Source organism: Coregonus clupeaformis, chromosome 11, assembly GCF_020615455.1.
Source record: "Coregonus clupeaformis isolate EN_2021a chromosome 11, ASM2061545v1, whole genome shotgun sequence".
Classification (NCBI taxonomy): Eukaryota; Metazoa; Chordata; class Actinopteri; order Salmoniformes; family Salmonidae; genus Coregonus; species Coregonus clupeaformis.
Genome location: NC_059202.1, coordinates 21,025,044 through 21,040,782, shown reverse-complemented (window position 1 = coordinate 21,040,782; position 15,739 = coordinate 21,025,044). Strand labels below are relative to the sequence as shown.

The 15,739-nt window shown below is 46.1% G+C and overlaps 1 protein-coding gene across 2 annotated transcripts in view; it reads left to right on the top strand.

Moving 5' to 3' along the window:
- Nucleotides 1–15,739, top strand: part of LOC121576519 (ubiquitin carboxyl-terminal hydrolase 13) — a 46,495-nt gene that overhangs the window by 8,680 nt on the left and 22,076 nt on the right. The window contains exons 6-11 of one of the 2 annotated variants that reach the window (XM_045223477.1): nt 4,117–4,301; nt 4,709–4,803; nt 5,026–5,231; nt 5,597–5,668; nt 9,022–9,094; nt 10,609–10,734. In XM_045223477.1, coding sequence (XP_045079412.1) covers nt 4,117–4,301; nt 4,709–4,803; nt 5,026–5,231; nt 5,597–5,668; nt 9,022–9,094; nt 10,609–10,734 — 757 coding nt within the window. Of the gene's footprint in view, nt 1–4,116; nt 4,302–4,708; nt 4,804–5,025; nt 5,232–5,596; nt 5,669–9,021; nt 9,116–10,608; nt 10,735–15,739 lie in introns of both variants that reach the window. The other variant, XM_045223476.1, reaches the window with a different exon arrangement.

Here is a 15,739-nt window from a genome sequence, read left to right as displayed (position 1 = left end):
GAATGAGATGGGTGGCAGGACCATCTTAGGGATCTGAAGCCAAGTTACTCTGTAATGTTTCTTAGGGGTCTGAAGCCAAGTTACTCTGTAATGTTTCTTAGGGGTCTGAAGCCAAGTTACTCTGTAATGTTTCTTAGGGGTCTGAAGCCAAGTTACTCTGTAATGTTTCTTAGGGATCTGAAGCCAAGTTACTCTGTAATGTTTCTTAGGGGTCTGAAGCCAAGTTACTCTGTAATGTTTCTTAGGGATCTGAAGCCAAGTTACTCTGTAATGTTTCTTAGGGGTCTGAAACCAAGTTACTCTGTAATGTTTCTTAGGGGTCTGAAACCAAGTTACTCTGTAATGTTTCTTAGGGGTCTGAAACCAAGTTACTCTGTAATGTTTCTTAGGGATCTGAAACCAAGTTACTCTGTAATGTTTCTTAGGGATCTGAAGCCAAGTTACTCTGTAATGTTTCTTAGGGATCTGAAGCCAAGTTACTCTGTAATGTTTCTTATTTGTCTGAAACCAAGTTACTCTGTAATGTTTCTTAGGGGTCTGAAACCAAGTTACTCTGTAATGTTTCTTAGGGATCTGAAGCCAAGTTACTCTGTAATGTTTCTTAGGGATCTAAAACCAAGTTACTCTGTAATGTTTCTTAGGGGTCTGAAACCAAGTTACTCTGTAATGTTTCTTAGGGATCTGAAACCAAGTTACTCTGTAATGTTTCTTAGGGATCTGAAACCAAGTTACTCTGTAATGTTTCTTAGGGATCTGAAACCAAGTTACTCTGTAATGTTTCTTAGGGGTCTGAAACCAAGTTACTCTAACATTATATAGCATTTTGTGTATTATTTTACAAGTAGCATTAAGAAGCATTAGCATTAAGGAGTGTTTTAGGATGCTAAACATTAAACACACAAGTCTGTCCTACCCTGTTCATTGAACATAATTCAGGTCAATCAATTAACTCCAATGAGAGAGAATGCTTTTTGGCCGTTCTTGCTATTTTGTCCTTCAAGAACAACGACACTGAGAGAATGGGTAACACTTTACTTGACACCCAGCGTCATAACACATTATGACACGGTCATAACCGGTCATAATATGACCATAACACTGTCATGACACGTATTTAGACCTGTTGTGACATATGTTGCGTTATTTTATGGCTGGTTATGACACCTACATAAGAGTGTAAAAACCCACAACGCAAGGCAAAACATTCCATTACACCATAGCCTACTTGTCAACAGTTTTATGCTATACAGCTCTGGAAAAAATTAAGAGACCACTGCAAAATTATCAATTTCTCTGGTTTTACTATTTATAGGTATGTGTTTGGGTAAAAATACCATTTTTGTTTTATTCTATAAACTACTGACAACATTTCTCCCAAATTCCAAATAAGAATATTGTCATTTAGAGCATTTATTTGCAGAAAATGACAACTGGTCAAAATAACAGAAAAGATGCAGTGTTGTCAGACCTCGAATAATGCAAAGAAAATAAGTTCATGTTCATTTTTAAACGACACAATACTAATGTTTTAACTTAGGAAGAGTTCAGAAATCAATATTTGGTGGAATAACCCTGATTTTCAATCACAGCTTTCTTGCGTCTTGGCATGCTCTCCACCAGTCTTTCACATTGATGTTGGGTGACTTTATGCCACTCCTGGTGGAAAAATTCAAGCAGCTCGGCTTTGTTTGATGGCTTGTGACCATCCATCTTCCTCTTGATCACATTCCAGAAGTTTTCAATGGGGTTCAGGTCTGGAGATTGGTCTGGCCATGACCGGGTCTTGATCTGGTGGTCCTCCATCCACACCTTGATTGACCTGGCTGTGTGGCATGGCGCATTGTCCTGCTGGAAAAACCAATCATTTACATTACATTTACATTTTAGCAGACGCTCTTATCCAGAGCGACTTACAGTTAGTGAGTGCATACATTTTTTATACTGGCCCCCCGTGGGAAACGAACCCACAACCCTGGCGTTGCAAGCGCCATGCTCTACCAACTGAGCTACAGGGGACAGAGCTGGGGAACAATGTCAGAGCAAAAGGAAGCAAGTTTTCTTCCAGGACAACCTTGTACGTGGCTTGATTCATGCGTCCTTCACAAAGACAAATCTGCCCGATTCCAGCCTTGCTGAAGCACCCCCAGATCATCACCGATCCTCCACCAAATTTCACAGTGGGTGCGAGACGCTGTGGCTTGTAGGCCTCTCCAGGTCTCCGTCTAACCATTAGACGACCAGGTGTTGGGCAAATCTGAAAATTGGACTCATCAGAGAAGATGACCTTACTCCAGTCCTCTACGGTCCAATCCTTATGGTCTTTTGAGCTCCTGAGTGGCGCAGTGGTCTAAGGCACTGCATCGCAGTGCTAACTGTGCCACTAGAGATCCTGGTTCGAATCCAGGCTCTGTCGCAGCCGGCCGCGACCGGGAGACTCATGGGCGGCGCACAATTGGCCCAGCGTCGTCCAGGGTAGGGGAGGGAATGGCCGGCAGGGTTGTAGCTCAGTTGATAGAGCATGGCGTTTGCAACGCCAGGGTTGTGGGTTCGATTCCCACGGGGGGCCAGTATAAAAATATATGTATTCACTAACTGAACTGTAAGTCGCTCTGGATAAGAGCGTCTGCTAAATGACTAAAATGTAAATGTAAATGTTTTGCAAACCTCAGCCTGGCTCTTCTTTGCTTCTCATTGATGAAGGGATTTTTTCTAGCTTTGCACGACTTCAGCCCTGCCCCTAGGAGCCTGTTTCGAACCGTCCTCGCCGTGCACTTCACCCCAGCTGCCGTTTGCCATTCTTTTTGTAAGTCACTTGATGTCATCCTACAGTTGTTGAGTGACATTCGAATGAGTTGGCGGTCATCCCGGTCAGTAGAGAGACGTTTTCGCCCTCTGCCGGTCTGTAGCTTTGTTGTCCCCAATGTCTGCTGCTTGACCTTGTTCTTAAGAACCGGCATCTCTGCCAGTAAAGCCAGAATTGAACCCTTCTTTTCCTCACTCAAAACGTTCCTTTTCAACTCTTTTGGCATGGTCAATAGTTATTTTCTGATTAATATTACTTTTGATGTACTATTAGCACTGTTTTTACCATCCAGCTGGTCCTATTGCAAGAGGATAGTGATGACCACAGCAGTGGTTTTTATACTTTTCCTCATTGAATAAGATTTGGTTCAGGTGATCACCTAATCAGTACCTAATTCAGTAGAATGAGGTGTGCCTGTGTTGGAATTCAACAGACACTGGAATGGAATGGCTGTCATACATGTAGAGATGCTGATTGAAGAAAAATGTGCAGTGTTTTTTTCCACAGCTGTATAACGTTTTCTGAAATTGACCTTATTCAATTATCATTGTAATTGCGCCCACATCGATGTCAGAAATACACCTACCCCTAATGCTCTGTTGCTGATGACTGGGATGAATGCAGGAGCAGTAATCAGGAGCAGGACAAGACACCCTCTTTTTGACTGATGGCTGATATAAGGGCATGTACGTGATAGGCCTATCTGGCATATATGATTATGATGGTCATAATGCTTCTTGACAGTGTCATAAAGTGTATTTTTACATTACCATTTACATTTTGCAGACGCTCTTATCCAGAGCGACTTACAGGAGCATTTAGGGTTAAGTGCCTTGCTTAAGGGCACATCGACAGATTTTTCACCTAGTCGGCCCGGGGATTAGAACCAGCGACCTTTCGGTTACTGGCACAACGCTCTTACCCACTAAGCTACCTGCCACCCTATTTTCTTAGTCCAAGTGAAGTGACACAAGATGGTCATAATGCTTAATGACAATGTCAAAAAGTTTCATTTTCTACGAGATATTTAAAATATGATGAAAAAATAAACATGACTGTAAATAATTAGTTACAACAACAACAACAACGGGATTTAAGAAATAAACTTTGAAACAAAAAGAAACTTCTTGGCAGGGAAAAAACACATTTGAATAACAATCATGACAGTGTTATGACCATGTTATGACATATTAAGACATGGTTATGACGCTGGGTGTCAAGGAAAGTGTTACCAAAAGATGTAATAAGAGCTAACCTATTTATCAACATGTGACTCTTTGAATGTTTTACCCCTGTCCCGTCTCTCCTCTTAGTGGCTGGAAATGTCAGAAGTGTGAGATGAGAGAGAACCTGTGGCTGAACCTGACGGACGGAGCGGTGCTTTGTGGGAAGTGGTTCTTCGACGGTGCCGGAGGAAACGGCCACGCCCTGGACCACTACAAAGACACCAACTTTCCCCTGGCAGTCAAACTGGACAACATCACCCCAGACGGAGCAGGTCAGTGCCCACTTCCCCTGGCAGTCATACAGGACAACATCACCCCAGACGGAGCAGGTCAGTGCCCACTTCCCCTTGCAGTCAAACTGGACAACATCACCCCAGACGGAGCAGGTCAGTGCCCACTTCCCCTGGCAGTCATACAGGACAACATCAGAGCAGGTCAGTGACACATATTGGGGAAAACATACAATAAAACATTATAAATGCTCATACATGCTTCTAACACAATAACGCATTATAGCTGGGTTCCACTTTTCCATTGGTGTATAAGCATAGAGATCCTATTAAATTCATATTCTAATTCCTAATTCTAAGTATACCGGTAACAGCCCCCTATTATATGAAGAGAGCCTTGGCCCTTGTTTTTTATGTCCAGTAACAACCCCCCCCTCGCCCCCTTTCAGATATATATTCATTTGATGAAGAAGAAGCAGTCCTGGACCCTCACATATCCGAACACTTACAACACTTTGGAATAGACATGCTACAGATGCAGCAGGTACGTCTAGCCATCGTTGTAGGAAAGATTGACAAGCTCTCATTTAGCTGAGTTATACCTGTTTCATAATACACAACATTTGTGATGTGCAAAACCATATATTTTCAAACAGCCAGTTCCACTTTACATAGAATAATGTGGGCCTAGAATAACATCAACCATGTCTGGGTACCTGTCGGACCCCCCATTTTGAAGCAGTACTTTGTTCCATTGGTTGAATAGAATGGAACAGAAAATGGCCACCTCAACACGGACAATGCAGACAGCGTGCAGCCTCGGGTCAGCGAGTGGGAGGTGATCCAGGAATCGGGCATGAAACTGAAGGCGGTGTATGGTTCGGGTTTCACTGGCATCAAGAACCTGGACAACAGCTGTTACCTGGGCACCACCATGCAGGTCCTCTTCAGCATCCCAGAGTTCCAGAGGGCGTGAGTACCACCAGCATCTGGGAGGGGCTTGTTCGTGTGTGTGTGTGTGTGTGAGAGAGCTATAGAGAGAGAAAGGGGGGGGCCTCCAGAATAGACCAGAGTAAACATACAAAGTCAGGACACTGCGCGGGTCATGTTTCGCCACTCCGAATATAGATGCTGATGACGGAAAACTGACTCACTTGACCTAAAGGTGTTATTACGTGGTGATTGCACAACAGCACTGAAAACGGCAGGCTTATATACGAGTGGATGACTGTAGTGTTCAATTCTCATATTTTCCCTCTTCAAAAAAAAAATCTCTCCTGGACTTACAGTAGCGTGTGCACTGAATGTACTGTCTGGCGTCTGTTTTGAATCTCTAGGTATGTTGGAAATCTCCAGAGGATATATGACTACTCACCTCTTGACCCCACCACGGATTTCAGCACACAAATGTGAGTCAATACACAGTTACATAATGTTGCTTATCATCAGTACAGCGTCTTGACCAGGGGTTTGACCCTCGGGCCCGGGGGAGGTTGAGTTAAAAAAAACCTAACCGGATGATTATTTGGGGTGTTAAAAAACTCTCCAGACCACTGTTGAACGTCTAAAACTAGATAGAAATTATATAATGGACCTATACGTTTTCAAATAACTGCCCTTTTTCTGGCCCGCAAATTGCTTTTGGCGAACATATAAAATCTGTGCTGCCCTCCACTGAATTTTGAAATGGCGATGTTTCCCTCGAGACTAAATTATTACTCACCCTGGTCTTGTCTCACACCTCCAAACATCTGACCGGTTCACATCTTTGCTGACTTGCCGTTAAAAGCCCCTCTATACATTTGTTTTACATTTTAGTCATTTAGCAGACGCTCTTATCCAGAGCGACTTACAGGAGCGATTAGGGTTAAGTGCCTTGCTCAAGGGCACATCGACAGATTTTTCACCTAGTCGGCTCGGGGATTAGAACCAGCGACCTTTCAGTTACTGGCACAACGCTCTTAACCACTAAGCTACCTGCCGCTCTATGCCAACTCTAATGTTTTCTAGTTACACTATATATACAGCAGTGTGTGGCCAGCCCTTCAAATTAGTGGATTTGGCTATTTCAGCCACACCTGTTACTGACAGGTGTATAAAATCGAGCACACAGCCATGCAATCTCCATAGACAAACATTGGCAGTAGAATGGCCTTACTGATGAGCTCAGTGACTTTCAACGTGGCACCATCATAGGATGCCACCTTTCCAACAAGTCAGTTCGTCAAATTTCTTCCCTGCTAGAGCTGCCCCGGTCAACTGTAAGTGCTGTTATTGTGAAGTGGAAACGTCTAGGAGCAACAACGTCTCAGCCGCGAAGTGGTAGGCTACACAAGCTCACAGAATGGGACCGCCGAGTGCTGAAATGCATAGGGCGTAAAAATCGTCTGTCCTCGGTTGTATCACTCACTACCGAGTTCCAAACTGCCTCTGGAAGCAACGTCAGCACAAGAACTGTCAGTCGGGAGCTTCATGAAATGGGTTTCCATGACCGAGCAGCCGCACACAAGTCTAAGATCACCATGCGCAATGCCAAGCGTTGGCTGGAGTGGTGTAAAGCTCGCCGCCATTGGACTCTGGAGCAGTGGACATGCGTTCTCTGGAGTGATGAATCACGCTTCACCATCTGGCAGTCCGACGGTCGAATCTGGGTTTGGCGGATGCCAGGAGAACGCTACCTGCCCCAATGCATATTGCCAACTGTAAAGTTTGGTGGAGGAGGAATAATGGTATTTTTTGTTTTTTCATGATTCGGGCTAGGCCCCTTAGTTCCAGTGAAGGGAAATCTTGACGCTACAGCATACAATGACATTCTAAACGATTCTGTGCTTCCATTTTTGTGGCAACAGTTTGGGGGAGGCCCTTTCCTGTTTCAGCATGACCATGCCCCCGTGCACAAAGTGAGGTCCATACAGAAATGGTTTGTTGAGATTGGTGTGGAAGAACTTGACTGGCCTGCACAGAGCCCTGACCTCAACCCCATTGAACACCTTTGAGATTAATTGGAACGCCGACTGCGAGTCAGGCCTAATCGCCCATGAGCAGGTGTCCACATACTTTTGGTCATGTAGTGTATCTATGTATCTTGATTAATAAATATATTAAAGCTAGAATTCTTAGTTGCTACATCCATTTTTGGACTTATGCATTTATTATATATACATTTATAATATTTACCCTTTGATTGTTGAAGGATATAACTTATAAATGCTTAGTTCAACTGTAGTACCCCATCAGAACCCAAAATATATAATCTTGTTTTACAAAGTAAATGTAAACAAACACTAGCCTCAACATGGTTAAAACTATAGGGCGGCAGGTAGCTTAGTGGTTAAGAGCATTGTGCCAGAAACCGAAAGGTCGCTTGTTCTAATCCCCGAGCCCACTAGGTGAAAAATCTGTCGATGTGCCCTTGAGCAAGGCACTTAACCCTAATTGCTCCTGTAAGTCGCTCTGGATAAGAGCGTCTGCTAAATGACCAATTATATCGTTTTGATGTCATGGATGGGCAGTCTTTGCATCCATAGCTCTGCCTATGAATTTGAGAATGGTTACATTTTAAAAGCCCCATCCCTCAGCTTCTTGCCGAAACAACAGAGGCGATTTGACCAGTTTCTTATTGTTTCATTTAAGGAACTCTTTATTGATTCAATTAAGGACTCAGCTTTAATGACCCCTTTCCTGCAGTCAAATGACCAAATCGCCCTCTAGTGGCCTCATGGGTGGAATGTTGTTCATATTTTTCATAATTTCATAATTAAAGGTTTCTTTTTTTTTAAACGCCGTAAATCCGGTGTTTCAAATGGTTTTGTAATATTTCAGTCTTCTGTGATGTATATAAAGTGTAATGTTGGGATGCAAACTCAAAATTGAATACATTTCAACTCTATATCTGACATGGTACAGGTGTCTTCTATTTTTTAAGCCCATAACCATGTGTGTGAGGTGTATACTTTTGTTTCAAAGTAGATTTGTTTAAGACTACCAAGAAAAACTCTGTGTGACCCTGATTTAGCCCACTGCAGTAAAATGTTAAATGATGAGCACAGAAGAATGTCAGTGCTAGAAAAACATTGGATCTAACCCATCCACCTGGCCAGATGAAAACTGAGAGGCTCCTAAACGAAGGGGGTAATGAATGTTGGTAATTAAGACATAAACACTGGCTGACTGACTGAGAGATGACCATGTTAATGACCTTCACCATGTTAATGACCTTCACCATGATGATTTGATGCAGATCGTGTCATACTGAGAGATGATCGTGTTAATGAACTTCATGTTGATTCGATGCAGATCATGTCATACTGAGAGACGATCGTGTTAATGAACTTCATGTTGATTCGATGCAGATCGTGTCATACTGAGAGATGATCGTGTTAATGAACTTCATGTTGATTCGATGCAGATCGTGTCATACTGAGAGATGATCGTGTTAATGACCTTCACCGTGTTAATCTGATGCAGATCGTGTCATAAATCAGGAGGTTGTTTACCACTGGTGTTGCCCAATCGATTTTGTTCTTAGCAGCTGTTAGTAGTTCGAGTAGCCGTTATACTGCAAGCATGTGTAATGTGTTTTGGTTGGTCAATCATTTCATTGCTTTCCTTTTGTGTATGTTGATGGTGGAGACGGTGTTGGCAAAGAGCTTTTGTTCTTAGCCAAGTTTTAACAGCTATTACAATGCTAACTTGTGCAATAGGACAGGCACCATGGGTTTGTTACTAAGTTACATTGGTGTCCTTTTGTTTTGTCCACCAGGGCTAAACTGGGCCACGGACTCATCTCAGGCCTGTACTCCAAACCACCAATGAAATCCGAGCTCATTGAACAGGTGATGAGAGAAGAATGCAAGGTATTAGACTGGGCATGTCCAGCTCCTTATCTGGGAAAAATTACAAACTGGCAATTTGGGAGATCAGAACGTATTTGTTTTGTGTTGCCAGATAAGCAGGGGAAAGAGATGTGGAAAACTACTGTTCTGTTCTGTACTGTTCTTCTCCATTCATTATGCAGCTGCTAGCTTTTCATCTAGTAATGCCAGTGTAATATAATGAGGAGTCTGCAATCAGGTTAGGGCCAGGTTTGGACACACACAGACAGCTTGCGTGGGGAAGGGAGGGGTGGGGATGGAACTTGTAGATATATTAATTATCCTCTGTTGCAATATTCATTGTTGCTCATATTTTGAGTACCTTGTAGTTTTTACATTTAAAGGGTGTGTTGCATGTCTTCAGTATCATAACCCAATATTTTTCCCAAATGATTTTTTGGGTTGCAACTCTTTTGCGGTATAACTACTTCCATTAACGTGGAAATTGTATTTTCTATTTATAGTATAAACTGTAGCTAACGTTCGAGATTTGATCGTCTTAGATGCCCCATGCATGCTGCAATAACAACCCAATTGTGTTACAAAGTGTTGTCTATTCATTTAGCAAATGTAGTGCCATTTTGGCATTTTTCACTGCCTACATCTAGCTGCTGCATACCAACTTGTCTTGCAGGAGCAGTGTGAATTGTTGCTAATCCAATCTGTACAATACAGTCCTGAATCCTGAAGTATTTAGTATACAGATTACAGACATACAGGGACTCTACACTGCAGCACCTTCTGTTGTGCGATGTATGATTAATCTAACACTGCCATGTAAAGACCCTCCGGATTTCCTGCAGGTTGCATGTTTGTTTTGTGGGGAAAGGATATTGAGGGTTACTGCCAGTATGCATGTTTTTTTTGGGGGGGAAAGGATCTTGAGGGTTACTGCCAGTATGCCTGTTTGTTTTGTGGGGAAAGGATCTTGAGGGTTACTGCCAGTATGCATGTTTTGTGGGGAAAGGATCTTGAGGGTTACTGCCAGTATGCCTGTTTGTTTTGTGGGGAAAGGATCTTGAGGGTTACTGCCAGTATGCATGTTTGTTTTGTGGGGAAAGGATCTTGAGGGTTACTGCCAGTATGCAGGTCTCTTTATGCAGTCTGACTGTAGGGCTGTGTCAGATGGTGTAGCTAGATACAGCACCGATTAGACATTACGCTGTTGTCACTGATCTCATAAGCACAGAAGTTGCACTTGGTATTAAATTGAAAAATGAAGACGGAAAAGCCCTTTTCAAAGAAGAGCCAAATCCTAACTTGTGTAGCTCAAATCGCCTCTCAAGTTGGAAATTGGCCTCATGAGATTCAGAATGTTTATTAGCAGGATACCTGTTTTTCCTGAAGTACCTCCAATCACACGTCAACCTGAAGTTCCTCCAATCACGTGTCAATGGTTTGGTTTGGTGTCTTGGTGCCTTAGACAGGTGACTGGTCATACACACTTTGTGTGTGACACCTTGTTCTCATTGCAGCACCAGCCGAAGGGCATCTCTCCCAAGATGTTCAAAGCCATGGTCAGCAAGGGCCACCCCGAGTTCTCCTCCAACAGACAGCAAGACGCACACGAGTTCTTCCTGCACCTCATCAACCTGGTCGAGGTATGTATGTATGTATGTATGTATGTATGTATGGCTTCATATCTATTAGTAGGAGTGAGTTAAACTACTCTAAAAGGTATGTAGTGGTGAATACAGTATGCCATTGTTGTAGAGTGTAATGAATACTCGGACAGAGTGGTAAGATCCAATCGCAGAATAGCGATGCTTTATTAGAGTACAGACAAGGGAATAGCTTAATCGTGGTCGGGCGGGCTGTGGTCAAAACCGGGCCAGGCATAGACAGGCAGAGGTACCAAATGAGCGGGCTTAGTCGTAGTCGAGGTCACAGGCACAGGATCAGAGAACGGTAATCACTGGGGTAGACAAGTAGAGGATTAAGCAATTCGGGAAGTCAAACAACAAGGCACAGGTCGGATACACGGGTAATCAAAAACAACAAACTCTCTCTCTCTCTCTCTCGGAACAAAACGCTTAGCAAGTCACAAAGGAACAATACCTCGCACCGACTGAACCTCTGTGTGCTCAGAACTCAGGTGAACCAGATCGAGTCTGATGACTCCCCCTCTCTGTAGATCGGGGAAGTGCCAGACTCTGTCTAGACCCAGCCAACCCCCGATCCCTTACAGTATCCCCCTCCCCAGGGCCGGCTCCTGATGGCCTTCTACCTCTACCGGGTGGTCTTCCTCTGGGTCGGGGTCCGGGATGATCTGGGTGTTCAGCGTGGAAAGTGGCCTTGAGAGCGGGGTCTAGTATGTCCTTAGCAGGAACCCAGGACCGTTCCTCCGGTCCATATCCCTCCCAGTCCACGAGATATTCGATGCCCCTCGTCTCCGTCTTGACTCCAGTATCTCGTGGACTGTATAGGTGGTGTCCTGTTCATCCTCCAAAGGTGGTGTAGTAGGTTGTTGAGCGATTGGTGGATACATCGGGCTATAATGAACAGGTTTCAGCAGGGAGACGTGGAACGTAGGGGTTTATCCTGTAGTGTCGAGGGAGTAACAGACGGTAGGTGACAGGGTTAATACGTCTCTGAACTTTGAAAGGACCAATGTACCTGGGTTGGAGCTTCTTGCAGCTCCGTCGGAACCGCAGGTCTCGGGTAGACAGCCACACTCGTTGTCCGGTTTGATAAGTGGGAGTAGGTCTCCCGGCGTCGGTCGGCATAGGTCTTTTGCTGCTGTGAGGCTTGACTGAGATGTTGATGGGCCGTCTCCCAGACCTGCGCACTCCGACGGAACCACTGGTCCACCGCCGGTACCATCCCGGGTGCGGTATCCCACGGGAACAGGGGTGGTTGATATCCTAGAACACACTGAAAGGGCGTTAGACGTAGGGAGGTGTGAATGAGTGAGTTCTGAGCATACTCTGCCCAAGGAAGGAATCGGCTCCACTCTTGCGGCTGCCGCGAACATTGTTGCCGTAGATACTTCCCAATTTCCTGGTTGAGCCGTTCGGTCTGCCCATTGGCCTGGGGATGATATCCGGAGGTGAGGCTCACCGAGATACCCAAGCGTTCGCAGAAGGCCTTCCAAACCCGGGATACGAACTGGGGTCCCCCGGTCGGAAACAATATCCTCTGGAACACCAAACTGCCGGAACACCTGGTTAAACATAGTCTCCGCCATCTGAGTGGCGTTAGATAAACGGGTCATGGGTACTAACCGACACATCTTTGAGAATCGATCGATGACCACGAGAATTACAGTATGGCCCTCTGATTCTGGTAGGTCGGGTAACAAAGTCCATCGCGATGTGCGACCAGGGTCGTTGAGGAGTTGGCAATGGCATCAGCTTGCCCTCCGGTAGTGCTCGAGGCGCCTTGGACTGAGCACAAACTGGGCAGGATAATACGTAGTCTCGGACGTCATCTGTGAGGGAATCCCACCAGTATTTTCGACTGATGAGTCGAGTAGTTCGAGTGATTCCGGGATGACCAGATCCTAGCGACGTGTGGCACCATTCCATCAGTTGAGGTCGAAGCGAAGCTGGTACAAACACCTTTGACACCGGGGTTTCTGGAGGGGCTGGTTCCGCTTGTAGGCTCTCCTGAATCGTGTCATCGATAGCCCACCTCACAGGGCCAGCACGGCAACTCATGGGGAGGATAGGTTCTGGTTCAACCGGTCTGTCAGCGCGCTCGAACCGTCGGGAAAGCGCGTCCGCCTTACAATTCTTGGACCCGGGAATATAAGAGACAGTGAATTGGAAACGGTTGAAGAACAGAGACCACCTTGCCTGTCGGGAGTTCAGTCGTTTAGCACTGTGAAGATACTCCAGATTGCGGTGGTCCGTGAGCACTTGGAACGGATGAGCTGCTCCCTCCAGCCAATGTCTCCACTCCTCCAGTGCTAACTTCACCGCCAGCAATTCACGATTTCCCACGTCGTAGTTCTGCTCGGCCGGATTCAGCTTCTTCGAAAAAAAAGCACAGGGTCGTGATTTGGGCGGCTCACCTTGGCGCTGGGATAGCACGGCTCCAACTCCAACCTCCGTGGCGTCCACCTCCATGATGAACGGCAACGTAGGATCCGGCTGACACAAAATGGGAACGGTGGTAAATCGTTTCAAAAGCCCGCACTGCCCCCTCCGTCCATTTCAGACCACGCCCCTTGTGGCTGGTCATCGCCGACAGGGGAGCTGCGGTGGTGCTGAAATTACGCACGAACCGTCTATAGTAATTGGCAAACCCCAAGAATCTCTGAAGCTCTTTCACCGTCTGGGGTTGAGGCCAGTCTCGTACAGCTTGTACCTTGGATTCATCCAGTCTTACCCCGTCGGGAGTGAGTATGGCCCCAAGGAAGGAAATCGTCGTGACATGGAATTCACTCTTCTCGGCCTTCACGAACAGAGAGTGTTGGCGGAGTCGGTCCAGAACCTGTCGTACATGGGACACATGTTCACTCAGAGAGTTAGAGTAGATTAGGATGTCATCAATGTACACTATGACGAAACGATCAATCAAGTCCCTAAAAATGTCATTCATGAACGCCTGGAACACAGAGTGCGCGTTAGTAAGTCCATAGGGCATAACACAATATTCATAATGTCCTCGATGGGTGATGAAGGCGGTCTTCCATTCATCCCCCTCTCTAATGCGCACCAGATTGTACGCACTCCTGAGGTCCAGTTTACTGTAGATGGAGGCTTGCCCCACCTGCTCGAGGGCCGCTGGAATCAAAGGAAGGGGGTAACGATTTTTTATGGTGATATCGTTCAAACCTCGATAGTCTATGCAAGGACGAAGTCCGCCATCCTTTTTCTTAACAAAGAAAAAACTGGATGCGGCGGGAGACGTAGATGGGCGAATGGCCCCTTGCTGAAGTGCCTCATCAATATACTTGCTCATTGATTCCCGTTCCGGCTGAGACAAAGGGTAGATTTGTCCGCGAGTAGGGGTAGCCCCGGATAGCACATCAATTGCACAATCCCAGGCTCGATGCGGTGGTAGCACGGAAGCCCTCTCCTTGGAGAACACCTGCGCGTAATCCTGGTACTCTGTAGGAACAACAGTAGACACCGCACCCTTCGCATCCTCCACAGTAGACGTTTTGCAAGGTAAAATGAGGCACTCAGCCCTACATACCTCACTCCAAGCCGTGATATCGCCAGATTTCCAGGAGATGACCGGATCATGGGTAACGAGCCAGGGGTGGCCAAGGACTAGCGGCTCCCGTGGGGCGGAGATGATGAACAGAATGATGTTCTCATGGTGCAGGGAGCCCACTTGTAACTTGATTTCCCCGGTACGGTGCGTAATGAACCCAGTGCCCATGGGCTCACCGTCTAGCGCGTTGACTCTCAGGGGAGGTTGAATTGGGATAAGTTGAACTCCCAACTCCTCAGCAAGACCCATATCCAGAAAGCTGGCAGCCGCTCCGGAATCAATAAATCCCTCCAACCTGCGCACTTTCTCTCCGACAGATAAGGTGACAGGCACATACATTTGTTTAGATGTAATGTTCAACACTGGAGTCTCACTCACCGGTTTGGCAGTTCCGAGGCGATATCCTGGGGTACGGTTAGGTCGTACCGGACATTGACGAACGAAATGACCCGCCTGACCACAATACAGGCATAGTCCGTCTTGCCGACGTTGTTGTCTCACCGAACCTGGTAGAGGTGACCGTCCCAGTTGCATAGGTTCCTCCTCAGATTCTCTCCTCCGCTCTGTCGATTGCATAGGACCAGTGATCGAGGGCTCCCCGGACTGTGGATGCCTTGTGTTGCACTATAAGATTATCAATAGAGATGGCTATTTTGATAAACTCATGTAGCGCAGTAAAATCTCCTCGACAAGCCAACTCAGTCTGTAGCGTCTTTGCGCAGCCCTCTTCGGAAAACTGTGAGCAAAGCAGTTTCGCTCCATCCGCTACCGGCTGCTATAGTACGGAACTCTAAAGCGTAGTCGGCTACTGTGCGACGGCCCTGCTGAAGTTCGCATAGTTGGTCTCCCACACTACGCCCAGATACTGGGTGGTCGAACACCTCTTGAAACAGTCTCTTGAACTGAACTTCCGCATTCAACTCGGGGACCTCAGCTGCCCAAAGCGCAGTAGCCCAATCCAGTGCTCTTCCCGTTAGCAGAGAAATCATGAAATCCACCCTGCTACGGTCATCGGAAAACATAGTACGATTATACGACATATACAGGGACGTCTGGAGTAGAAACCCCTGACATTTGCCAGGTTCCCCATCGTACCTTGTCGGTATAGAAATCGGAGGTGCATGACGAGGACTGACCGTACTCGGGGTGGTGCCTTCCGCTGCACCAGCGTTGAGTAGCTGTAGGAGTTCATCCATGCGTTTCTCCTGTATCTCCCATCGCCTCTGTAATTCCGCTGGATCCATGGTAATGGCGAGGTATTCTGTAATGAATACTCGGACAGAGTGGTAAGATCCAATCGCAGAATAGCGATGCTTTATTAGAGTACAGACAAGGGAATAGCTTAATCGTGGTCGGGCGGGCTGTGGTCAAAACCGGGCCAGGCATAGACAGGCAGAGGTACCAAAGGAGCGGGCTTAGTCGTAGTCGAGGTCACAGGCA